The sequence below is a fragment of the Oryctolagus cuniculus genome, chromosome 5, assembly GCF_051225735.1.
Source record: "Oryctolagus cuniculus isolate XC-2025 breed Fujian yellow rabbit chromosome 5, ASM5122573v1, whole genome shotgun sequence".
In the NCBI taxonomy this organism is placed as follows: domain Eukaryota; kingdom Metazoa; phylum Chordata; class Mammalia; order Lagomorpha; family Leporidae; genus Oryctolagus; species Oryctolagus cuniculus.
This window is the reverse complement of record NC_142871.1, coordinates 20,785,348-20,810,985: the sequence shown is the minus strand read 5'-3', so window position 1 is coordinate 20,810,985 and position 25,638 is coordinate 20,785,348. Positions and strand designations below refer to the sequence as shown.

At 39.0% G+C, this 25,638-nt stretch overlaps 1 protein-coding gene across 17 annotated transcripts in view; it reads left to right on the top strand.

Annotated features, from left to right (window-relative positions):
- The window catches only part of STXBP5 (syntaxin binding protein 5), a 225,685-nt gene that overhangs the window by 25,406 nt on the left and 174,641 nt on the right, over nucleotides 1–25,638 (top strand). For all 17 annotated transcript variants that reach the window (XR_011388464.2, XR_016233648.1, XR_016233652.1 and 14 more), the window contains exons 3-4: nucleotides 17,291–17,372; nucleotides 22,948–23,048. Coding sequence is in view for 9 of the 17 variants with exons in the window: in XM_008263624.5 (XP_008261846.1) it covers nucleotides 17,291–17,372; nucleotides 22,948–23,048 (183 nt within the window). In the remaining 8 variants the exon portion in view is untranslated. The remainder of the gene's footprint in view (nucleotides 1–17,290; nucleotides 17,373–22,947; nucleotides 23,049–25,638) is intronic.

Sequence of the window (25,638 nt, the reverse complement as noted above, 5' to 3'; positions counted from 1 at the left end):
GTCCCTCAGTTCTTGGATATCCTGTTTTGTTTTTCACCCCCCCCCCCCCCCTTTTGAAAGTTTCTGTTGAAATGGGCTCAGTATCAGATTGCTTCCTCAGCTGTTTCCAATACACTACTGAGCTGGTGGAAGACATTCTTTATGTCAGTTACAACATTCCTAAGCTGTAGCATTTCTTTTGATTCTTAGCGTTTCCATCTCTATACATAGCCCATCTATTCTTTGATACTATTTATTTCATTCATTAGAGTTCTTTGAATATTACGATTGTTTTAAATTCTATTTGATATTTATAACATTTCTGTCATTTTTTTGGTTCTGATTCTGATGGTTGCTCTTTTCCTTCATTCTTTCAGAATGCCTTGTAATTTTTTCTCAGGTATCTGCAGATAAAGAACTGCAGTAAATAGGTCTTTAGGAATGTGGTGGTGAGGGACAGGGACAAAGGAAGCAGGGCTAAATGAGCCTGTGCTCCTCCACTGTGAAGCTCCCCATGTGTTTCTCAGTCCCTTCTCACACCCACCTCCTTGGATGGATTAGGATGATAGAGTGGGCTGGAGTGCAGTATTAGTCTTCCTCCCCCTGGAGGGCTTGAGACCCCTATAGTTGCATATTTTCCTTCCCAAAGGGTTAATTAGAGTTTGATAAAACTCCACAGTTAGGTTCTGATATGTTTTTCCTCACCCTTTTTTCAAAGAGAAATAGAATACTCTGGCATATTTCAAAAATGATCACGTTCCTCCGCCCCTCTCCTAAAAGCAGGGGAGGGGAGTTTTTCTCCAATGTTCACTATAAGAAGTTAGGATTCTGGAGGTGAAAGTGTGGGGACACCCCTATGAGAGGGTTCCCTAGGGTTTTTGACTTTTAGACTGTCTGCTGTGAGCCTATTGTTATTTATCCATTACATTGCTTGTTCCCTTACCCTGGCACTGGTTTCCACAGGTGTTTCTCCTTGTGGGTTTTTGCTTTAACAATTTGTGATTGTCTATATTTCCTTGTTCATCTTTCCCATTTGGGGGCAGAGGTTGACCATGTGACCTCAGTTCTCTTCTAGACATAAGAAGTTGATAATTTTCTCTTTTGTATCTTTTTACATCTTCTTAAGACAGTTTGATAACTTCCAAGCTCCTTATATGCTGGACTAGAAACCTAACATTTATACTAATTTTTATAGGTGAAAAAATACATCGTAGTTGAAAAGATGTTTTAAAACAGATGTTTCTCAAATAGATAAAGCTATCAAATACTCTAAAAGTATAAATAATTGTTACTTGGCAAAAGCTTTGTATTAAAAATATATGCATAGATATATACAAAATGAAGAGTATTTCTAGTTTAGATGGGAGTAGAAAATTACATTTGGAAAATAAGACCTTGAGAAGCTATTAAAGCAATTCAAGATTCTATGTGAAGAAAAGAAATCTGAGAAATTATTTAATGAACCATCATATATAGGTTAATGAGTTTTTAAAGTTGATAATGTATAGTTATACTTATATCCATAAGGTGTTACAGTATTTCTCAGCCATGACTGTCTATTAAAATCATTCATAGAGCTAGAAAAACAAAATAAAAGATGCAATGCCCAAGCATATGCTTGGATTTCCTACAGATTCTTACTCAGTGAGTCTGCCATGGGGTAATTTTTATTTTTAAATCTGTAATTTTTATTTTTAAATCTCCATGGAAGCTTGTGTAATAAAGCCAAGATTGACGGCTGGTGCCGCGGCTCAATAGGCTAATCCTCCGCCTTGCGGTGCCGGCACACCGGGTTCTAGTTCCGGTTGGGGCGCCGGATTCTGTCCCGGTTGCCCCTCTTCCAGGCCAGCTCTCTGCTGTGGCCCGGGAGTGCAGTGGAGGATGGCCCAAGTGCTTGGGCCCTGCACCCCATGGGAGACCAGGATAAGTACCTGGCTCCTGCCATCGGATCAGTGCAGTGCGCCAGCCGCAGCGCGCCAGCCGCGGCGGCCATTGGAGGGTGAACCAACGGCAAAAGGAAGACCTTTCTCTCTGTCTCTCTCTCACTGTCCACTCTGCCTGTCAAAAAAAAAAAAAAAAAAAGCCAAGATTGACACATACTGATTTAAATGTTTGACAGGCTGGGTAGCACTATTCTTAGTGAGGCAGATGGTCAGTAAGAGACATGTTCTTTACTGTGTGTGTGTGGTGTTGTTTTAAAGCAATTGTGACATCTTGAGACATGTATGTAACTATGAGGACATGCACTGACTCTACCACTGCCTTTGGAGACAGGAATGTGGAATTGATACATGAATTATTTGGTAAGGAACTGGAGCTCCTGATTTGAATTATGGGGTTTCTCCTCTTAGCAGTTTATCACAGATTATGAGAGCCAGCAATAAAAATGACCATTAAGTGGTTGAAATGGTCAGTCTTAAGCTTGCTTGTAATCCTCATGTTAATCAAATAAAGAAGGCAAGCAACATTTCACACAGATGAGAAAACTACAACCCAGACAGGTTGTTTTAGTTATCACAGGTCATCTAAATTTTTTTTTTCCTGCTAAGTTATACTTAGAGAACTTTCTCCTTCTTCTCCTTCTCTTTCTTCCCCTTCTTTTTTTTTTTTTTTTTTTTTTTTTTTTTAAGATTTTATTTATTTGTTTGAGAGAGAGAGTTACGGAGGGGAGAGACAGAAAGGTCTTCCTGGCGCTGGTTCACTCTCTAAATGGCCACACTGGTGGAGCTGGGCCGATCTGAAGCCAGAAACCAGGAACTTTTTTCAGGTCTTCAACAGGAGGGCAGGAACCCAAGGACTTGGGCGATCTTCCGTTGCTTTCCCAGGCCATGACAGAGAGCTGGATCAGAGGAGGAGTGGCCGGGACTAGAACTATGCACCCATATGGGATGCTGGCACTGAAGGCAGAGACTTAGCCCACTATGCCACAATGCCAGCTCCAAGAATTTTCTTTTTGGTGGGTTGTATTATTTTTAGCAGATGTACTGTGATGTACATCCTCTTCGTTGATTTTTTTATTTTTTAGTTGTAGAATTAGAGTTGAAGAAATCAAAGCTCTCTGATTGTAAGTGATTTATCTGCACACGAAATAAATGAAAGCATTGATCTTATTCTAAAATTCATGCTTGTTTTCACTTCACAAATGTGCTCATCAATATTGTTTGACCATATTACAGTAGTATTTAGATTTTAACTTGGTTATTGAAATAATCACATTCTGGTTAAATCTCAAGTCGTACACCATTATAAGTAAAAATCAAACCACTGAGCTTTTGTTCAGAGGAGTAAGGCAGTTCAGAGTAGGAGCACCTTGCAGGCTTACTAGACTACTGAAAGAAGTGTCAATTACTGTTTACTGAAACTGTAAGAATGTACTGAAAAAATGTCAACAGAGGTTAATCTTTAATGACAGGTTAAAATTATGCTGGGTTTATATGTGTTTCTTTGTCAGGAGGGAAAAATTTGTCCTCAAAAACCTTTCTTCATTTTGTAGCATAGTATTTTCTCAAAGCAAGTTAACTTGTACAGAATATTATATAATTAAATGTATGCATATAAATTATAGGCTAATTATTAGTCACTTGTGAATTCGTGAAAAATGTAGTACTAAACTTCAAACTTTGCAAGATACTTGTGTATATTTTCAGAACCTACATGGAACATCCCAAGTTCTCCTGTTGCTTTCTATTTTATATGTTCTCTAATCCTCCATTCCTAGGAAAATTGAGTATGTCACTTCTGGAGAGATTAGAATAATGCCATTACTTTCTTTGCCTTTTTTGATAGGAATTGATGAGCAGGTTATCTGAGAATATATGTGATTTTTAAAAATTTTAATAATTTAATAAGTATATACCAGTCTTCATATTATCTCATTCTTCATAAAAGTAGAGGTTGTCAAAATATGTGTGTCAACCATTTTATAGCACACAATGGTAGTGACAGCCATAAAAATTTGCCCAGGAGCTACACTTTAGAAGTTATCTCTAGCCAGGGTCCTATTGCCTGCTTCTTTTATTGCTTTGTGATTCTACCTTGCTGCCAGTACAGTATACATTCTAGAAGGAAGAATAAGCAATAGGAAGAATTATTGCTGTGATATTAACAACAGCCTAGCAAATCATTGGAATGTAAATTGAATGAACTAGAAATGCAGATTCATTGGATTTTTTCTTTTTTTGGATTTCTTTATCTATTTGAAAGGCAGAGCTAGAGAGACAGACAGAGGTTTTCCATCTGCTGTTTTACTCCCAAAATGGCTGCAACAGCCAGATCTGGGCTGATCTGAAGCCAGGAGCTTCTTCCTGGTCTCTCCAATGGGTGCAGGGGCCCAAGCACTTGGGCCATTTTCATCTGCTTTCCCAGGCCACAGCGAGAGCTGGATCGGAAGTGGGGCAGCCAGGACTTAGTTCAAGCTGACACCCATATGGGATGCTGGCATGGCAGGCTGGCATGGCAGGCGGCGGCTTTACCTGCTATGCCACAGCACCAGCCAATTCATGGAATTTCAAGAGCTGTAATGGATCCCAGAGATAGTCCAGGCTGATTCCCTGATAAAGGCAAAAGTAGTACATCTCTGTATCATCCTATATTTTTTGTAGGTTTTCTGAGAAGTGGGCTTAGCTAAGAAGATAGGACTGGCCATAAACATGTTTATTTACATTTAAATTTTAAAAAGCACATTTTATTCCTACATAAATATTTAATGAGTGTCTACCATGTGCCGTACACTCATCTGGGTTCTGGGGGTAAAGAGATCAGGTTGTCATGTTCCTATTACCTGAGACTGTCTTTAGTGCTATGTAGTCTATAGGAGGAAAATTTTTCAAATATAGTTGTATAATTTGTTCACAGATGTTCCAAATGGAGGAAACAGGAACTATCTACAGAATCCAACATGTTATGTAATAGCAAGAAGGAATATTAAAGAACAGTGTGGACATACAAGAATAGGGTATGGAGGGTCTGGAATGATGGCGTAGTGGGTAAAGCTGCTGCTTGCAGTACTGGGATCCCATATGGGTGCCTGTTGGAGTCCTGGCTGTTCCACTTCTGATCTAGTTCTCTGCTATGACCTGGGAAAGAAGTAGAAGGTGGCCCAAGTCCTTGAGACTCTGCACCCATGTGGGGGACCTGGAGGAAGCTCCAGGCTCCTGGCTTCAGATTCCCAGCTCCAGTCGTTGCAGCCATTTGAGGAGTTAACCAACAGATGAAAGATCTTTCTCTCTCTCGCTCTGCCTGTGCCTCTCTGTAATTCTGCCTTTCAAGTAAATAAATAAATCTTTAAGAAAAAAAAATAATAAGGTATGGCATTCTGAAGTCTCAAATGAACTCATGTTTGTAACTATAGTTGAGGAATATTTTTTGCTTTTCAAGCAATACTCTTAGCTACAAACTTATATATGTGGAGGTCTCTGTGGACCTAGAGCTATATTGCAATTGTGTTTCCATTGCTAGACTTTAAGATCCTTGAGCATAAGGACTACAATTTGTATTCCTGACTATAATTTGTTTTCCTAGTGCCCACTAAATTTATCATATAAGAAAAATTAAATGAGTAGATTAATCAGACCTGCTTAGGGAATAACATTCTATTGCCATCTATACCTTCTGAGAGTTAAAAGATGGGAAAGGTAGACAAATTAATTCTTTCAGTACAGTAAACTCGGCTTTGTTTCCCCCTTAATTTACCCATTATTACTGCTACCCACATCTGTAAAATGGTGAATGGAAGAAGTTGAGTTGGAAAGAAACCAGTGGTATTGGAGATACAGATAGACTAGCTAAGTGGTTTATTCCAAAATGTGAGGTAACAAGAACACAAGGTTCTATGTGTGGATGAGGAAGAAGCTCTTGAATCAGTTTTTCTGTTAGAATAGATATAATGAAGTAAACCAGGTACCAGTATGTCTGATTCTATACTGCAACTTTTCTCCACCTTGAAAAGAAACTGAATTTATAAGGATGGGTACATGGTTTAAAGATTAAGAAGTGCAGAGGGTGCTATGATGAAAAATGTGTACTCTGATTTGCCCATGCCTGCCCCTGCTCAGAGGGGGCTTAACTGTTTCTGGTCATGTTGCTAACTCAAATAAAATGTTGTGCCACTGTTTCTTGATTCATCAACTTTAGAGATTATCTGTTGATTTTGCTGCCTTCATAAATGAGTGTTTGCTTAGTATCTCCCCTCCTAATCTATAGTAGTCATGTTACTCTTTTAACTTTCTCTGATTACCTTTGTGAATTTCAGTAACCTATTATAGTTGCTCTATCAACTAAACATGCTAGCTCTTGGCTTTGTAAAATGAAAATCTTAACCCATCACTCTTTCCATAGTTGTTTCCTTTTCCTTTCTCCTATCCTTTCCCAACTATAGTCATGTTTATTTTATATAAATTTCCATTTGTGTCTCAAAGTTGAAAATGAATGAATAATACCTATTATATTATCTATTTTTTCTTTTATGACCATCTTCTGTTCTATAGCCAAATAATATCTTGTGAGTACACTTCCTTTTTTTTTAAATGAGTTTGAACATTCCCACTTTTTTTTTTTTTTTAAGATCTTTATTTGAGAGGCAGAGTTACAGAGAGAGAGAGAGACAGAGAGACAGAGAGAAAGGTCTTCTGTCTGCTGGTTCACTTCCCAAATGGCCACAATGGCTGGAGTTGGGTCAATCTGAAGCACAGATCCAGGAGCTTCTTCTGGGTCTTCCATGTGGGTGCAAGGGCCCAAACACTTGGGCCATTTTTTACTGCTTTATCAGGCCATGACAGAGAGCTGGATTGGACCCAGCACCCAAATGGGATGCAGGTGCTGCAGACAGTGGCTTAGCCCACTGTGCTAAAGCACTGACCCTACATTTCCTTTCTTGTACAGCTGCCTTCTTCATTCTCCCCCATTCCCCTTGAGCATTGGCTGCTGTCATCCCATGATTAAATGCTTTAGGCTTCTCAAGGGTAGGATCACATATCTGGTGCCCTCTTACTCTCATTTGCTTGTCCTACTTTGAATCTCCTATTGTCCTCGTGTATTTTGGACCAGTGCTGTTTTTGTTCACTGCCCTGCCTGCCTTGGGCTTTTCCTTAATTTTTTCTGTGTTTAATTTATTTTGGGGGGTGGTGGTTTATTTTAATGTTTTCAGTTTATAAGATTATCATCCTAATGACTTCCTAAATGATAAGATTTCATAGGTAATGAATGTCTATAAACTTTTTTGTTCAATAATCAAACTCTGTCAATGGTTTGATTGAATTTAGCTCCAGATTGAAGACTGCTTTACTTCGTAACTCTAAGGATATTCCTTGATCATTCCTTGACAGGTGCATCTTTTTAGTTTTGTTTTTCCTAGAGTACAACAGGGTCTTCTTTTTAAGGCCCAAAGAAGATTTTCCAGTGATGTACTTAGGTGTGAGTCTCATTTCATTTATCATTTCACAAACTTATATCTAAGGACCCATGTTAATTAGAAACTGATCAAACTCCATTTCTGTCTGTTATTTCTTTGATACATTTTATCTTATTTTTCTTTATTTTCTCTTGTTAGATGTTACGTGATTTAAAATAATTATATCACTTGTTTTTTCTTTTTTATTTCCCTCTTCTTTATTTTGGCATTTTAAATGTGATCTACAGTTGAAGTGACAGCAAGCTCAATTTTTCAGGTTGCTCTCTCTCTTTTTTTTTTTTTTTTTTTTTGACAGGCAGAGTGGACAGTGAGAGAGAGACAGAGAGAAAGGTCTTCCTTTGCCGTTGGTTCACCCTCCAATGGCCGCCGCGGCTGGTGCGCTGTGGCCGGCGCACTGCGCCTATCCGAAGGCAGGAGCCAGGTACTTATCCTGGTCTCCCATGGGGTGCAGGGCCCAAGCACTTGGGCCATCCTCCACTGCACTCCCGGGCCACAGCAGAGAGCTGGCCTGGAAGAGGGACAACCGGGACAGAATCTAATGCCCCAACCGGGACTAGAACCTGGTGTGCCAGCGCTGCAAGGCGGAGGATTATCCTAGTGAGCTGCGGCGCCGACCCAGGTTGCTCTCTTGAACCAGGGCCCTTTTCCTCTAGTTTGTAAGGTTTTTCTTTTTCTTTTCTTTTCTTTTCTTTTTTTCTTTTTCTTTTTCTTTTTCTTTTTCTTTTTCTTTTTCTTTTTCTTTTTTTAATAAAAGGCAGAGAATAAGAGAGTGCTTCCATTCACTGGTTTACTCTGCAGATGTTCTTAACAGCCAAGGCTGGACCAAACCAAGCCTAGCAGTCCAGCACCCTATACTGGGCTCTTACATGAATGGCAGGGACATCCAAATACTTGAACTATCATCTGCTCCCTCACAGGATGTGCATTGGCGGGGAACTAGATCAGAAACTAAGCCTGGACTTAAATCAAGCACTCCAGTATAGGATGCAGGTGTCCCAAGTAGCAACTGAAGGTGTGCCAATTATACCCATGCCTAAGATTTTTTTTAAAGTTAGTTTATTTATTTGCAAGAGAGAGAGAGTGAGTGAGTTCCCATTGCTAGTTTATCTCTTAGAAGTTTATGGAGCCAGGAACTCAGATCAGATCTCCCACATGGGTGGCAGAGACTCAACAACTTGAGCCCATTATCTGCCTTCCACAATTTAGGAAGGTGGAATTGAGCTGGACCTTGAACTCAGGTATTCCACTGTGGGGTGGGGGTGCCCTAACTGGCACCTGATGCGCTATGCAAATGCTTGCTCCTTCCCTACCTCTTTTTTTATCATTATAATCTCAAATTATGATTTGTTAATTATTTTTTTTTTGACAGGCAGAGTTAGACAGTGAGAAGAGAGAGAGAGAGAGACAGAGAGAAAGGTCTTCCTTCCGTTGCATCACCCCCCAAATGGCCTCTATGGCTGTCGCTGCGCCGAGCCGAAGCCAGGAGCCAGGCACTTCCTCCTGGTCTCCCATGTGGATGCTGGGCCCAAGCACTTGGGCCATTCTCCACTGCCTTCCCGGGCCATAGCAGAGAGCTGGTCTGGAAGAGGAGCAACCTGGACAGAATCCGGCGCCCCAACTGGGATTAGAACCCTGGGATGCCAGCGCCGCAGGCGAAGGATTAGCCAAGTGAGCCGCAGCGCCGGCCTTGCTGATTATTTTTCAAAAGTTTATTTTAGGGCTTGATGTATATTATAAATTGTTATATGGAAATACAAATGATCTTATTTTATAAAGGAAAGATATTTTCCTTGATATTTTATTTATACATATTTCTAAAATAATACTGTTTATTGATCCAATTTCTCATTTGTTTAAGAAAAAATGTAGTTTCTTTGTTGTTTCTCATCTGTTAAGTAAATAGTATGTTTGTATCTTCATAGTTAGACTTACTCATTGCTTTTCAGTGGTATTTAAAATTCTAGACAAGAGATTATATTTAAAGAATATAATATGTTTTGTTCCTATAATAATTGCAGTCTTTTTGTATTAAATTCAGTCTTATTTTTGCCTATTTATATGTATTGTATTTATCCACACAAGCTTATTTATTTATTTTTTAAAGATTTATTTTATTTTTTTGAAAGAGTTACAGAGAGCGGTAGAGCCAGAGAGAGAGAGAGAGGTATTCTGTCCGCTGGTTCACTCCCCAAATGATTGCAGCAGCCAGAGCTGAGCTGATCCGAAGCCAGGAGCCAGGAGCTTCTTCCATATCTCCCCCTTGAGTGCAGGGGTCCAAGGATTTGAGACATCTTCCACTGCTTTCCCAGGCCATACCAGAGAGCTGGATCAGAAGTGGAGTAGCCGGGACTCAAACTGGCACCCATATGGGATGCCGGTGCTGCAGGCCAGGGCTTTAACCCGTTGTGCCACAGCGCTGGCCTCTGAATCTTTTTTTAAATAACAGCTTTTTTGAGATACATTCTCCCTAAAATTCACTTTTAAAGCATATGGTTTTGTGTTTTTCATTATATTCAGAGTTGTACAACCATCAGCTCTTCATAATTTCAAGACATTTTTTACCACCCCCACAACATAACCCCATATTCATAAGAGTTAATTCCCTTTATTCCTCCAGCCAGCCCCTCACAACCACTTTTATCTTTTTTCTGTTTCTATAAGTTTTGTCTGTTTAAGGCTTTTCATAGAAATGAATCACATTGGTTTTTTAATGTGTGTCTTCTTTCACTTAACAGTGTTTTCATAGTTCATGCATGTAATAGCATTTATCAATGCTTCATTCCTTTTTATTACTAAGTATTCTTTGTGTAGATATTCCACATATTTGTCTAGTCATCAGGTATTTGGATGTATTATTTTTTGCCATCATGAATAGTGCTGCCATGAACATTCATGTAAAATTTAATTTGTGTGGTGTATGATTTCAGTTTTCTTGAGCATAAACTTAAGAATTTAATTTTAAATCATGACAGCTTTTTGTTTAGCAAATGGGAGCTGCTGGTCTGTTTCACAAAGTGAATGTCCCACCTTAAAGTCTACTATGATTTGGAGAGGTTTATCCTTCACCTATTCATGTGTTGAAGGCTGGGGCCCACTGTGTGCTGATGTGAGAGGTGGTAGGATCTTTAAGAGGTGAGGCTTTCTGGGAGCTGTTTAGGTTACCGAGATGCTGCCCTCTGAATAGATTAAGGTCATTATCATGGGACTCAGTTCTCACAAGACCAAGATGTTACAGAAGACCCCCTCTCTGGTCTCTGCCTTCATGTCTTTCAGCACGATCTCTCCCTCTTACATGCATTCCCAACATTGTGATGCCAACCACAATGGGCTTTCAGTAGAGCCAAGTTAGTGCCAGCCCCATGCCCTTAAATCTGCAGAACTGTGAATTAAATAAACCTCTTTGTAAAGTACCAATCATAAGTATTTTGTTACAGCACTAAAACAGACTAATGCAAAATCCTTCCAGTAGTAATTGAGGGTTCTAATTTCTCCACATCCTTATCAAAACTTGTTATTGCCTATTTTATTATAGCCATCCTACAGGTATAGAATGGCATTTCATTGTGGTTTTGAGTAGCAGTTCCCTAATGACTGATGATATTGAGCATCTTTTCATCTGCTTATTTACTATTTACATATCTACTTTGGAGAAGTATCTGTTCATATCCTTTCCTCATTTTAAATCTGAGTTAACTTCTTTTTGTTCATGTTTGTCAGATACATGACTCAGAAACATTTTCTAGAATTCTGTGGATTATACTTTCACTGTTTTGATGGTATCCTGTGAAGCACATTTTCTTTAAAGATTTATTTATTTTTTCAAAGACAGAGTTACAGAGAGGCAGAGGGAGACAGAGAAAGAGAGAGAGAGAGGCCTTCCATTGGCTGCTTCACTCCCTAGATGGCTGCAACGGCCAGAGCTGAGCAGATTTGAAGCCAGGAGCCAGGAGCTTCTTCCCATTCTCCCACAAGGGTGCAGGGGCCTTAGGACTTGGACCGTCTTCCACTGCTTTCCCGGGCAATAGCAGAAAGCTGGATTGGAAGTGGAGCAGCCGGAACTCAAACCAGCACCCATTTGGGATGCCAGCAGTGCAGGCAGCAGCTTTACCCACCATGCCGCAATGCCATCCCTGATGCACATTGTTAATTTTGATGAATCTGTTTTCTCTTGTGGCTGTATTTTGGTGAAATGTCTAATCTGAGGTCATGAAGATTTACTCTTTTGTTTTCTTCTTAGCGTCTTATAGTTGTAGCTCTTATATTGGGGTCTGTTTTGTTTTGAGCTAATGTATTTGTGTGATGTAATGATAAAAATTCATTGTTTATCATATGGATGTCCAGTTTTTCCACACCATTTGTTGAAGAAGGTATTTTGCATTGAACTGTCTTGAAATCCTTGCCAAAAACCTGTCGTTCATAAAAGTAACAATTTATTTCTGGATTGTCAGTTTATTCCATTGATCTGTTTACCTAGCCTATGCTAGTACCATTCTGTCTTTATTCGTGTAAAATTGTAGTAAGTTTTAAGATTAAAAGCATCAGGCCTCCAGCTTTCTTCTCCTATGTCAAGATTACTTTGGATAATCTGGTGTCTTGTATTTTCATGTGAATTTTAGGATTAGCTTTTTAATTAGTGAAAAGATCTGGGATCCAGGTAGATCTTGTGTTAATTTGGTACATCAGTTTGGTGACTATTGCCCTCTTAATAATACTTTCTGTTCCAAGAATAGGAAATGTCTTTTCATGTATTTAGATTTCCTTTCACCAATCATTTATAACTTTGTGTGTAAATTTTGCCTTTATTTGGATGAATTTATTTTTAGATATTTTGCTTTTGTGATGTTACTATAAATGGAGTTGTATTCTTAATTTTATTTTCAGGTTGGTCATTGCCACATACAGAAATACAGTTGATTTTTTTATATTGATCTTGAGTTATGCAATCTTGCTGAACATGTTTATTTGTTCTAATAGTTTTTAGTGGATTTAGAATTTTCTTATATATAAGATTATGGCATCTATAAATAATAGTTTTTACTTCTTCCTTTCCAATCTAGACATTCTGTATTTCTTTTTCTTGCCTGTTTGCTCTATCTGGAACATTCTGTGCTATGATGAATAGAAATGACAAGCGTGGACATCTTAGCTCTTTCCTGATCTTGCCAGGAAAACATTCAGTCTATCATTAAATATGATGTTAGCTGTGAATTATTCTTTTCTTTTCTTTTCTTTTTTTAGATTTTATTTATTTATTTGAGAGCTAGAGTTACAGAAATTGAGAGGGAGAGACGCAGAGAAAGGTCTTCCATCCAATGGTTCACTCCCCAAATGGCTGCAGTGGCTGGAGCTGCACCAATCCGAAGCCTGGAGCCAGGTGCCTCTTCCCAGTCTCCCACACAGGTGCAGGGGCCCAAGGACCTGGGCCATCTTCTACTGCTTTCCCAGGAGATAGCAGAGAGCTGGATTGGAAGTTGAGCAGCCTAGACTAGAACCGGTGCCCATATGGGATGCCAGTGCTGCAGGCGGAGGATTAACGTACTGCGCCATGGCACCAGCCGCTGCGAAGTTTTCATAGATGTCCTTTGGCCTTTTGAGGAAGTTCCCTCCTCCTAGTTTTATTGTGGAATGTCGTTGAATTTTTGCCAAAGACCTTTTGTATGCCTGTTGAGATGATTGTGTGGGATTTTTGTCCTCTACTTTATTGCTGTATTATCCCATTGATCCTATGTGATTTTTGAGGATAAGATTTATTTGTTTTTATATATTTATTTTTATATTTATATTAATATATTTATTTTTATATGTTTCTTATTTATTTGAAAAGGCAGAGTTGCAGAGAGAGAGAGAGAGTATGTGAGATAGATCTTCCATCCTCTGGTTTACCCGCCAAATGGCCACAAGGGCTGGGGCTAGGCCAGGCCAAAGCCAGGAGCCAGGAGTCAGGAGCTTTATCTCCCATGTGGTTGCAAGGACCCAAGTATGTTGGCCATCTTTTGCTGCCTTCCCAGGCTAATTGGCAATGAGCTGGATCAGAAGAAGAGCAGCCGGGACACGAATCTACAGCGCCTTTATGGGATCCTCAGCATTGCAGGTGGTGGCTGAACCCATTATGTCACAACAGCAGCCCCTCATTTTTATTTCTTATTTTTTCTGAATTCTAGACTCATATAGCTGTGGGTTCTAAAATGCTTTTTTTTCTGATAATTTTACGGACAAAGACATTTGTAAGGAGGCTGTCTCAAAATTACAGCTAGAATTAGAATATGAAATTCCATTTTTTGTTTATCTTGTTGGGCCATGTTGTTCATTATTAAAACTAATACTTATTGTAATATGCTAAATTAACATGAAAAATAAGAGTAGGATTTTTTTTAGTTCACAATTTAATTGATACACAATTGGGTGCAGTATAGTAATTTTACACTTGCCTATAATTTATACTGTTCAAATCAGGATACTTAGCATTTCTGTTTCCTTAACCATTTGTTATTTCCTTTTTTTGGAAAATCCTTTCTTCTATTTCTTAAAAAATATATATAATAAATTGGGCAAGCATTGTGGCATAGTGGGTAAAGCAGCAGAGGATGGCCCAAGCACTTGGGCCTCTGCTACTCATGTAGGAGACCCTGTAGAAGCTCTTGGCTCCTAGCTTTGGGCTGGACAAACCTCGGCCATTGTGGCCATTTGGGGAGTAAACCAGTGGATGGAAGATTCATTCTCTCTCACTCTCTTTCTCTCTCTCTCTCTCTCTGTGTCTCTCTAACTCTGCCTTTCAAATAAATAAAATAAATCTTTAAAAAAATATAATAAATTATTGTGAGCTATGGTCATCCTACTGTGTTTTAGAGCACTAGAAATTATCCTCCTAGATACTATTTTTCATTGGCATATTGTCTACCATCTAGCTAGTTTATAATGTTTATGGGGCCGGCGTCGTGGCTCACCTGGTTATTCCTCTGCCTGTGGCACTGCCATCCCATATGGGCTCTGGTTCTAGTCTTGATTGCTCCTCTTCCAGTCCAGCTCTCTGCTGTGGCCCAGGAAGGCAGTGGAGGATGGCCCAAGTGCTTGGGCCCTGCACCCATGTGGGAGACCAGGAGGAAGCACCTGGCTCCTGGCTTCGGATCGGCATGGTGCTGGCCCTAACGGCCATTTGGGGAGTGAAGCAATAGAAGGAAGACCTTTCTCTCTGTCTCTCTCACTTTCAGTAACTCTACCTGTCAAATAAAAAAAAATGTTAAAAAAAATAAAATTTTTGTTAACCTCCATGTAATTGCCTTCCTGGGTATGTATATAGACACTTTTTATTCTCTGTAACATCCATAGCAAACTGAAGTTTCAAGACCTTCCTCAAATGCTTAAATTAGTAGAGGAGGTTGCTTATTCTTTGTTATCCAGAATCAAATTTACATATTCCCAAATATGTTCCTATTATATTTGATAGCTTAATCAAATAATTTATCTTGATATTATTTATACTGATGTAATAGGAGTACAAAAGGAGAGGATTTTTTTTAATGGAAATCTAAGATGAATACTTGGAAAGACTTCCTGAAGGTCAGTCTGTTAATAATTTCCCATATTATTCAGTGTGAATGAGATAAAACTGTACAGGATGGGAAAACATAATAAGACTCCATGTGAATATTATACTCATATTGCATTGCCAGTATCTTTAAAATTCTATTTAAAAATTAATCTGGATAGTTGTGGCCATGTTTTATTAAGGAAAAGCAATTCTGAACGCCAGTTAGTAGACTCACATTCAAAGAAAATGCCTTAGTCTAATGTCTGAAGATTAGCAAAGTTATCTATGTTTTGTGATAAAATTATATGTAAGTAAAGTTTAATTTTTATGATTCTCCATGGTAGCTCACACTTTAAAATTAACCTTAGTTGTTGATACTCATATGGCAAGATGAAATAAATTTTATTTACTTTATTCATGTAACATGGGAATTGTAATTTATGCCAGAAAGAATAATTTAGCTGAAAAGATTAGAATTACACTTAATTTTAGGATAACATAAAATAGAAGAAAAAAAATCCATGCAAATAAATGTCACCTATTTTTCTAGAAACCAAAGAAAATAATACATTGAAAATGAGAACTTATGCACAATTATTGTTCATTGAGAAAACCCAAAGGGGCACAGCAGTTTAAGATGCTGCTTCCCATACTGCAATGCAGGTGTTCAGTCTGTGTCAGCTGTGCTTCCAATTGTAGATTCTTGCTAATGCACACCCTGAGAGGCAATAAATGGGTGATGGCTCAAGTGCTTGGGTCCTTGCCACCTTTGTGAAAAACAGATTGAGTCCCAGGACCCTGGTTTGGCCTGGCCCAGCCCTCACTATTGCAGATATTGGGGAGTGAACCAGCAAATAGACTGTTTGTCTCCCTCTCTCCTTGTCTTTCAACCACAATGAAAATAAATAAATAAATAAGCTCTTAAAAAAAAAAAAGAATCCCATGGCATGTCTTAAAATACAGAAATTATTTGTATGTCTGAAAATGAGTTTGTATACAGATAACTATAATTTTGTTAAATCCCATCAAATTTTACTTTTTTCACTTTTATAAATATTTACTAATTAGTGAAAATTAGAATATCAGCATGTTAAAATGGCTACACTATTTCAGGTTTATGAAAGTAAAATGCATATAATGGTGCCTGGAACATAGTGAATTCTAAGTATATGGGTATTTGGTTCTGTTTTCTTCTTCACTCATTCTACCTTACTAAGAGTATAGACTCTGGAGCCAGACTATTCATTCAGATCCTATCTTTGTTATTTCCTAGTTATCTGACTAGGGGCAAATTATTTAATTTTTCAGTACTTACCTTGCGTATACGTTTAAATGGAGGCCAAGAACTGCTTGAGATGCCTGCATCCCATATTGGAATTCTTGGTTTTAGTCCTGACTCCACTTTTGATCCAACTTCCTGTTAGTGCACACTCTGGGAGGCAGCAAGTGATGGCTCATTGGAGAATTATGTGGAGTTCTGGGCCCTTGGCTTCAGTCTTCTCCAGTCACGGCTGTTCGGGGTATTTTAGGAGTGAACAGGTAGATGGAAGATCTTTCTATCTGTGTGTGTGTGTGTGTGTGTGCACACGTGTCTGCTTTTCAAATAAAAATGAAAAAAAAAAAAGGTTTAAAGACTGGAAAAAGTAACCTGATTTGTTTTTAAAACTGGGGACAATAACACATTCTTCATGGGTTATGGAGCAGTATCTTAATATAGATAACATGTTTATAATAATATTTGATATAGGAAATATGTAAGTTTTTGCTATTATGCTTATCATCTTCATGTTGATTCATATCCATGCTCATTGTAAAAGGCCAATATATTTATTAGAGATGCAATATCATGCTGTGCTTAGAAGTATAGTTATGTAGTTCTTCATTATATTTTTATCCCAATTAAAAACAGCACTACAGGAATGAAAATCGTAGTAAAAAGGTTATTGTTTCTAAAAACAATATTCTGAAATGGCATTGGTCTTCTTTTCAGATATTTGCTGACCTGGGCCAAATTGTATGTTCTATATTCCTTTTCTCCTCTTACTATTACGCTAACAGGAAAAGTACAGTTTGGGTCAGAATAAAGTATATTAGCTTTATATTATGTTGTTTCTATATATTTGATTTTTTAAAAATTTTTTCCCTGAGGAACAGTTTTCTTATTTCTTTTAGACTTTAATATCTGAGGCTTCTGATTATCAGTAGAAACTGATTAGAGTGATATGTAATAAACCTAACTCTTAATTTCAATCTCTGTGAACTGTATTGAATATTAGGTCACTGGAATATTATTAGCCTATTAAATAACCAACTAACCAATTTCTTAAGGAAAAACTCCACACATATTATAAACTCCTTAATGGAATTAATGACAGTTTTGGTCGTCCAGGAGTAGAATGCTATTGCCAGCATGACAGTGGGGCTGCAGTAATCCAACTCCAGTTCCTGATTAATGAGGTTAGTGAATTGTTTTCTTTCTTTTACTTATGTCTGAATTCTTGCATTCATTTATGTTTAAATATTTGAACAGAAAGTAAATTCTTACAGACTAGAGTAAATGCATTTTAAGGCGCCATCATTGACAGTTACATAAATAATGTAAGATGTTTTCTCAAAATAATGTTGCAGATAGAATGATGTAATTATTTTTGGAACAAGGTGCCGCATTTCATTTTTATTTCAGAGATGTTGAAAGTTATATAATATGTAAAAAATCCATATTAAACATTTTTTAAGATTGAGTTTATCATAAATAATAGAATGTAGTTCTTTAATGAGTTGCATTGAAATACATCCAGGAAACCAACATAATTAGAAAGTGGTTACTGCCCGAAGTTTGTGGAAGTAGTTGGTGATACCTTGCTTTTTGATAAGAGTATGCAGTAAGGAAAGAACTAGAGAAAATATCATTTTGTCAGCCCAGGAAACACTGCACTTGCAGAATTTAAAAAAGTATGTTCGGGGCCAGTGCTGTGGCGCAGCAGGTTAACACCCTGGTGAGGCGCCAGCATCCCATGTGGGTGCCGGTTCTGATCCCAGCTGCTCCACTTCTGATCCAGCTCTCTGCTATGGCATGGGAAAGAAGTGGAAAATGGCCCAGGTCCTTATACCCACTGGGGCTAGCGCTCAGGCACTGATTGCCATTGAGGAGAATGGCTCAGCTGAGCGGAATTATTTCCCTTCTGAATAAAAAAAATGAGAGAGAGATAAGATTTACCATGCCAAACCTGGGTGTGTCACCTTTGGCATACCTTTAACCTTGAAGAACTGAACAGAGCTCTCTGGCCACACCTACCACAAGCCTCTAGAGGTTCACCAAAAGCAGACAGTCCACTTAATCTAAAGTCATAGTGTAATGAGAAAAGCCACCACAGCGGGGGGGGGGGGGGGGAGCCAAAGAAGATATACACAATGCAGAGCAACGCAGACACCGAGGAAACAAGAACAAGGAAGACATCATGATGCTCCCAAATGAACATCACACTCCAATACAAGATTATGAAGATGATGAGATAGAAGAAATGCAAGATACAGATTACAAAAAATTTATGATAACATTAAGAAGTTATCAAAAACAAATGCATGAACTACAGAAATCCATACTGGACAGGACAGAAAATCTCTCTCATGAAAATGAAATCTTAAGGAGGAATCAAAATGAGGTGAAGAGTTTAGTAGAAAATGTACTTGAGATATTGAACAGAAACCAAAATGAAAAGAATTCAATAGAACAAATAAACACATTTGAGAGCCTTAAAAACAGACTCAGTGAGGTAGAAAAGAGAGTATCAGACTTAGAAGACAGAGCACAGGAAAGCATACAGTCAAACCAAAGAAAAGAGGAGGAAAGTAGAAATAAAAATTTTGTTGGGAATATACAGGATGATATAAAATAAAAACAAAAACAAAATTCGGGTTCTAGGAGTTCCTGAAGGCATGGAGAGACAGAAGATTAGAAGGCCTTTTTAGTGAGATTCTAGCAAAAAGCTTCCCAGGTTTGGAGAAGGAAAGAGACATCCAAGTACAGGAAGCACATAGAACCCCCAATAAACATGACCAAAAGAGATCCTCACCAGGACACATTGTAATCAAACTCACCACAGTGAAACATTAAGAAAAGATTCTAAAATGTGTAAGAGAGAAACGTCAGATTACTCTCAGAGGCTCTCCAGTTAGACTCAGAGCAGACTTCTCATCAGGCTAGGAGGGAATGGCAAGATATAGCCCAAGTGCTAGGAGAAAAAACTGCCAGCCCAGAATATTATATCCTGCAAAGCTCTCATTTGTGAATGAAGATGAAATAAAGACCTTTCATAGCAAACAGAATCTACAAAGAGATCAAGAAACTCGACAACAACCAACCAGACAACCCACTTAAGAGATGGACCAAGGACCTCAATACACATTTCTCAAAAGAGGAAATCCAAATGGCCAACAGACACATGAAAAAATGTTCAGGATCACTAGCAATCAAGGAAATGCAACTCAAAATCACACTGAGGTTTCACCTCACCCTGGTTAGAATGGCTTACATACAGAAATCTGCCAACAACACATGAGGCGAAGATGTGGGGAAAAAGGGACACTAACCTAATGTTGGTGGGAAAGCAAACTGGTAAAGCCACTATGGAAGTCAGTTTGGAGATTCCTCAGAAACCTGAATATAACCCTACCATACAACCCAGCCATCCCTCTCCTTGGAATTTACCCAAAGGAATTTAAATTGGCAAACAAAAAAGCAGTCTGCACCCTAATGTTTATTGCAGCTCAATTCACATTAGCTAAGACCTAGAATCAACCTAAATGCCCACCAATGGAAGACTGGATAAAGAAATTATGGGAGCTGTACTCTATAGAATACTATGCAGCAGTAAAAAAAAAAAATGAGATCTGGTCATTTGCAACAAAATGAAGGAATCTGGAAAACATCATGCTGAGTGACATAAGCCAGTCCCAAAGGGACAAATATCATATGTTCTCCCTAATCGGTGACAACTAACTAAGCACCTAAAAGGAAACCCGTTGAAGTGAAATGGACACTATGAGAAACAATGACTTGATCAGCCGTTGTCCTGACTGTCGAGGAACAACTTACTATTATTCCTTTTAGTGGTTTTTTTTGTTGTTGTTCTATTTAATACCATTGGTGAACACTTTAACACATAATTATTCTTAGATGCTTAAATTTGACTGAAGAGTGATCCCTGTTAAATATAAGAGTGGGAACAAGAGATGGAAGAGATGTACAGTTTGGGACATGCTCATTCGGACTTACCCCTAATGGTAGAGTTAGAAACGTGCCAGGGGATTCCAATTCAATCCCATCAAGGTGCCATGTACCAGTGCTGTCTCACTAGTCAAAGTGATTGGTTTCAGTTCACAATTGATCATAATGATAGGATTAAGTGTCAAAGGGATCACATAAACAAGACTAGTGTCTGCTAATACTAACTGATGGAATTCTAAAGAGGAGAACAATCCTCCAACATGGGAAGCGGGATATACAGCAGACTCATAGAATGGCAGATGTCCTAAACAGCACTCTGGCTTCAGAATCAGCCCTTAAGGCATTCGGATCTGGCCATAAAGTGGGTGAGGGTATTTCAGGCATAGAAAGCCAAGACACTGTGGCAAAACAAACAAACAAACAAACAAAAAAAAACCAACAACTAAATGAAAGATCTCTGTGAGTGAGATCTCAGTGGAAAGAACAGGCCATCAAAGAAGGAGATACCGTTCTCTGAAAGGAGGAGAGAACTTACACTTTGATTATGGCCTTGTCTCAGTAAGATTGGGTGCAGAATCTCAGTCCCAAGCACTTGGGCCATCCTCCACTGCCCTCCCTGTCCACAGCAGAGAGCTGGACTGGAAGAGGAGCTGCTGGGACTAGAACCTGGCACTGATATGGGATGCTGGTGCTGCAGGCAGAGGATTAACCAAGTCAACCATAGGGCTGGCCCTGAGATTCTTAATCTTATTCATACATCACAATCACTTGTGGAGAATTTTTTTTTTTTTAACATTTATTTATTTATTTGAAAATGTTGTGTTATAGAGAGGCAGAGGCAGAGGCAGAGAAAGAGAGAGGTCTTCCATCTGCTGGTTCACTCTCCAAATGGCCACAATGGCTGGAGCTTTCCCATCCGAAGCCAGGGGCCAGGAGCATCTTCTGGATCTCTTACGTGGTTGCAGGTGCCCAAGGACTTGGGCCATCTTCTACTGCTTTCCCAGGCCATAACAGAGAGCCACATCAGAAGTGGAGCAGCCAGGACTCAAACCAGTGCCCATATGGGATGCCGGCACTGCAGGCAGCGGCTTTAACCCACTGTGCCATAGCACTGGCCCCTGAGAGGTGTTTTTATTTTATTTTAATGTATTTTATTTTTTTGACAGGTAGAGTTATAGACAGTGAGAGAGACAGAGAAAGGTCTGCCTTCTGTTGGTTCACTCCCTAAATGGCTGCTACGGCCGGCGCTGCGCCCATGCGAAGCCAGGAGCTAGGTGCCTCTTCCCAGTCTCCCACATGGTTGCAGGGGCTTAAGCACTTGGGCCATCCTCCACTGCTCTCCCAGGCAGAGAGCTGGACTGGAAGAGGAGCAACCAGGACTAGAACCCAGTGCCCATATGGGATGCCGGCACCACAGGCAAAGAATTAACCACGTGAGCCACAGTGCCTGCCCTCCTGAGAGTTTTTAAAGTATATCTGTATGGGTCCTTGCTCTCAAAATCCTGATTTGTTGTATTTGGAGTAACAATGAGCCACCTGAATGATTCTAAAATACTGCTAAGCCTTTTCTTACCTATAAATAATTATTTTTTTAAAGATTATTTTATTTTATTTGAAAGGCAGAGTTACAGAAAGAGGTAGAGACAGAGAGAGAGGTCTTCCATCCTCTGGTTCACTCCCCAGATGGCTGCAATGGCTGGAGTTGTGCTGATCCAAAGCCAGGAGCCAGGAGCTTCTTCCAAGTCTCCCACGTGGGTGCAGGTCCTTGGGCCATCTTCTACTGCTTTCCCAGGCCATAGCAGAGAGCTGGATTGGAAGAAGAGCAGCCGGGACTAGAACCAGTGCCCTTGTGGGATGCTGGCACTTCCTGCCAGGGCTTTAACTTGCTGCACCACAGTGTTGGCCTCAATAATGATATTTTTTAATAGCATGTGATGTTTTCAGTTTCTAACCTAGTCACATTTTCAACCACATAAACATTGGAGTTTATGTGCCAAGTGCTATATATATTTTTCATATCATTTTTAGTAGAATAATGATCTGAATATAGTACATTCCTTTTTAAAAAAAACTTTGCTTTTTTTTAAAGATTTATTTATTTTATTTGAAAGAGTTACAGAGAAGGAAGGAGAGGTAGAGAGGGAAAGAGGTCTTTCTTTCATCCATTGGTTCACTCCCCAGTTGGCCGCAACAGCCAGAGTTGTGCCGATCTGTGGTCAGGAGCCAGGAGTTTATTCCAGGTCTCCCATGCAGGTGCAGGGACCCAAGGGCTTGGGCCATCTTCTACTGCTTTCCCAGGCTGTAGCAGAGAGCTGGATCGGAAGTATAGTGAACAGGTGCCCATATGGGATGCTGGCATTGCAGGCGGTGGCATAACCTGCTATACCCCAGTGCCAGTCTCGTATACTACTTTCTTAAGAATTTGGTTTACTTCAATTGAAGTGTGAAGGTTACTTTACATATTATTATCTGTTAGTCAAGGATGTATAATAGTACCCAAATAACATAAAAGTCTGACTTAATTTTATTTTAAATAGCTGGATCTTAAACATTACATCCCACTAGATCTTAGTATAGTTTCGATTTACAAGATACTAAATTATACTTTAAATTATTGACTAAGTTAAAACGTATATTAATTTTTATATGTACTCTTTTACATTTGCTTTTTAGACTTTGAGAGGAGCAAGTGCTTCTTAGAATTTTATAGAAAGTTTTGAAGTTTGGAAGAAAAGTTTTTGGCGGCTATTTAATAGCTTCATAGCTTGTCAGATATATATGTATAAAGTATACTTTATTTTTAAGGGAGCTCTTGTGAGTGCCTTGGCTGATGACACCTTACATTTGTGGAATTTGCGTCAAAAGAGGCCTGCTATACTACATTCCCTTAAATTTTGCAGAGAAAGGTAAGGACTCTCTGTATCCATTGTATACAACATATTTGCCACTCTGTTCTGTCTTCTTTGAATTTTATTCTTTGTGTGTGTGTGTGTGTGTGTGTCTTTGTGTGTCTGTGTGTATGTATGTATGTGTGTGTGTGTTAGAAAGAGAGAGAGGTGGACTTTATGCATAATTAAAAAGTAATTTGAAAACTTCGTAGGAGATATAGTAAAAGCAAGATTTGTTCCTTTCTAAACCCATCTTTCCCTCCAGAGGCAGCCACCAAAACATTGTTTTCTTCTAAAAATATAGTTTATGTAAGCAAAAAATTTCTATGTTACTCATTCCCACCTTTTTTTGATTAAAGGGATGCCACTTAATTTTCCTAAAACTTGTTTTCATTTAACAACACTTGATAGGTTATCTCATATCAGTATATTTAAATCATCCTTAATCATTTTAATAACTATATAGCATTTCATTGTGTGGATGTGCCATAATATATTCAGTCAGCTTCTTCAATGGACATTTATATGATTTCCAGTCTTGTTGATTTTGCTTTCTTGTGACATTTTACCTATGTCTTTTTCCATATAATTGAGGGGTCTTCAAAACATTCATGAACAATTCAAATTCTGAAAAATCTATGCTTGAGTTTCAAAAATGTTTTCATCAAATTGAGCTTATATTTTAATTCCATTTTCCATGAACTTTTTGAATTACTCTCATACGTTTGTGTCTGCAAGATGAATTTGGAGAACAGTTGGGTCAAATAAATCTCTTCTATTATAGCTTACAAATTTTTGTCTTTGATTAGAAATGCCTTTTTCACCCCGATTTTTTTTTAAAGATTTATTTAAAGGCAGAGTTACGGAGAGGGAGAGACAGAAAGATTTTATATCTGCTGGTTCACTTTCTAAATGACTGCAAATAGCCAAGACTAAGCCAGGCTGAAGCCAGGAACTCCATTCATGTCTTCCATGTGGGCACAGGAGCCCAAGGATTTGGGCCATCCACTGCTTCTTTCCCAGACATGTTAGCAGGGAGCTGGGTTGGATGTGAAGCCGCTGGGACTTGAACTGGTATCCATATGGGATGCCAGTGTCACATGGGGCCGTTGAACCCACTGTGCCACAATACCGGCCCCTAATCCTGTTTTGTGTTTCAGCAGGAAGCTGTAGTCAGGGAAGTGAGGTAGTATACCCAGTTACTTTGATTTGGAACATGAAGGTACTCTAATGTGGGACATGGGTATCTTAAATGGCATCTTAACCACTAGGTTAAATGCCTGTCCAATACTATGTCTTATTGTGGCTTCCCAGTTTGTTTCTTTTTATCACTAAATTCCCATTGTATACCTATACTGTGGTTGGTTTGTCTATTCATTTGTTGAATAAAGCTGCCAAAAATATTTCATGTGCAACATTCTGTTGAAGTACATCTTTAACATAATTGGATACATGGGAGTGCGAGTGCTTTATCTTACAGTAAGACCATGTTTTGGTTTCTAAGAAGCTGACAAACTGTCTCCTTAACACTATTCTAGTGTGCCTTCCCATCAGTGAGAGATCCTGTTGTTCTACATCCTTACTAACATTTGGTGTTGTCAGTTTGTTGGATGTTAGCCATTTTGATAGATGCTTATTGTTATCTTTTTTATAAATTTATAGTTCCATAATGCAAATGAGGGCAATGTTGGCTGTCTTCTCCTGTGCTTATCTGTCCTAGAGATATTTACTTTAAAGAGTTTTACAGATCTTTTGTACCCTTTTTTATATTTCAAAAATTTGTTTGTGCTCACTTTTAAATTGCCTGTTTTATTGATAGGCTGTAAGAATTCTTTATATTTTTCGGATACAGTTTATCAGTTACGTATTTTGCAAATTTTTCCTAATCTGTGATTTTTCATTCTCTTAACAGTGTCATTTGGAGAGCAGAGTTTTTAATTTTAATAAGTTACCCATCTGAACTTTGCTTTCATGGATAATGCTATGATGTTATCTAACATATCCATGGAGTGGGTGTTTGACATGGTGGTTAACAAGCCACTTGGGATACCCACATCCCATATTCAAATGCTTAGCTTCTAGTCTCTGCTGTGTTTCCAGTTCTAGCTTCCTGCTGAAGCACAACTTTGGAGGCAACAGTGATGGTTCAAGTAAATTAGATCCCTATCACCTATGTGGGAGACTGAGATTGAGTTCTAGGCTCCTGTCTTCAGCCTGGCCCAGTCCTGGCTGTTGCAGTCATTTGGGGAGGGAACAAACACTTGGGAGAGCTCATTCTTTCTTCCTCTCTCTTTCTCTCTCTGCTTTTCTAATAACTAATAAATAGATTTTTAAAAATTGAAAAAAATGCTGGTGCCACGGCTCACTAGGCTAATCCTCCACCTGTGGCGCTGGCACTCTGGTTTCTAGTCCTGGTTGTGGCTCCCCTTCGGTCCCAGTTACTCCTCTTCCAGTCTAGCTCTCTGCTGTGGCCTGGGAAGGCAGTGGAGGATGGCCCAAGTGCTTGGCCCTGCACCTGCATGGGAGACCAGGAGGAAGTGCCTGGCTCCTGGCTTCGGATCGGTGCAGCACACTGGCCGTAGCGGCCATTGGGGGTGAACCAACAGAA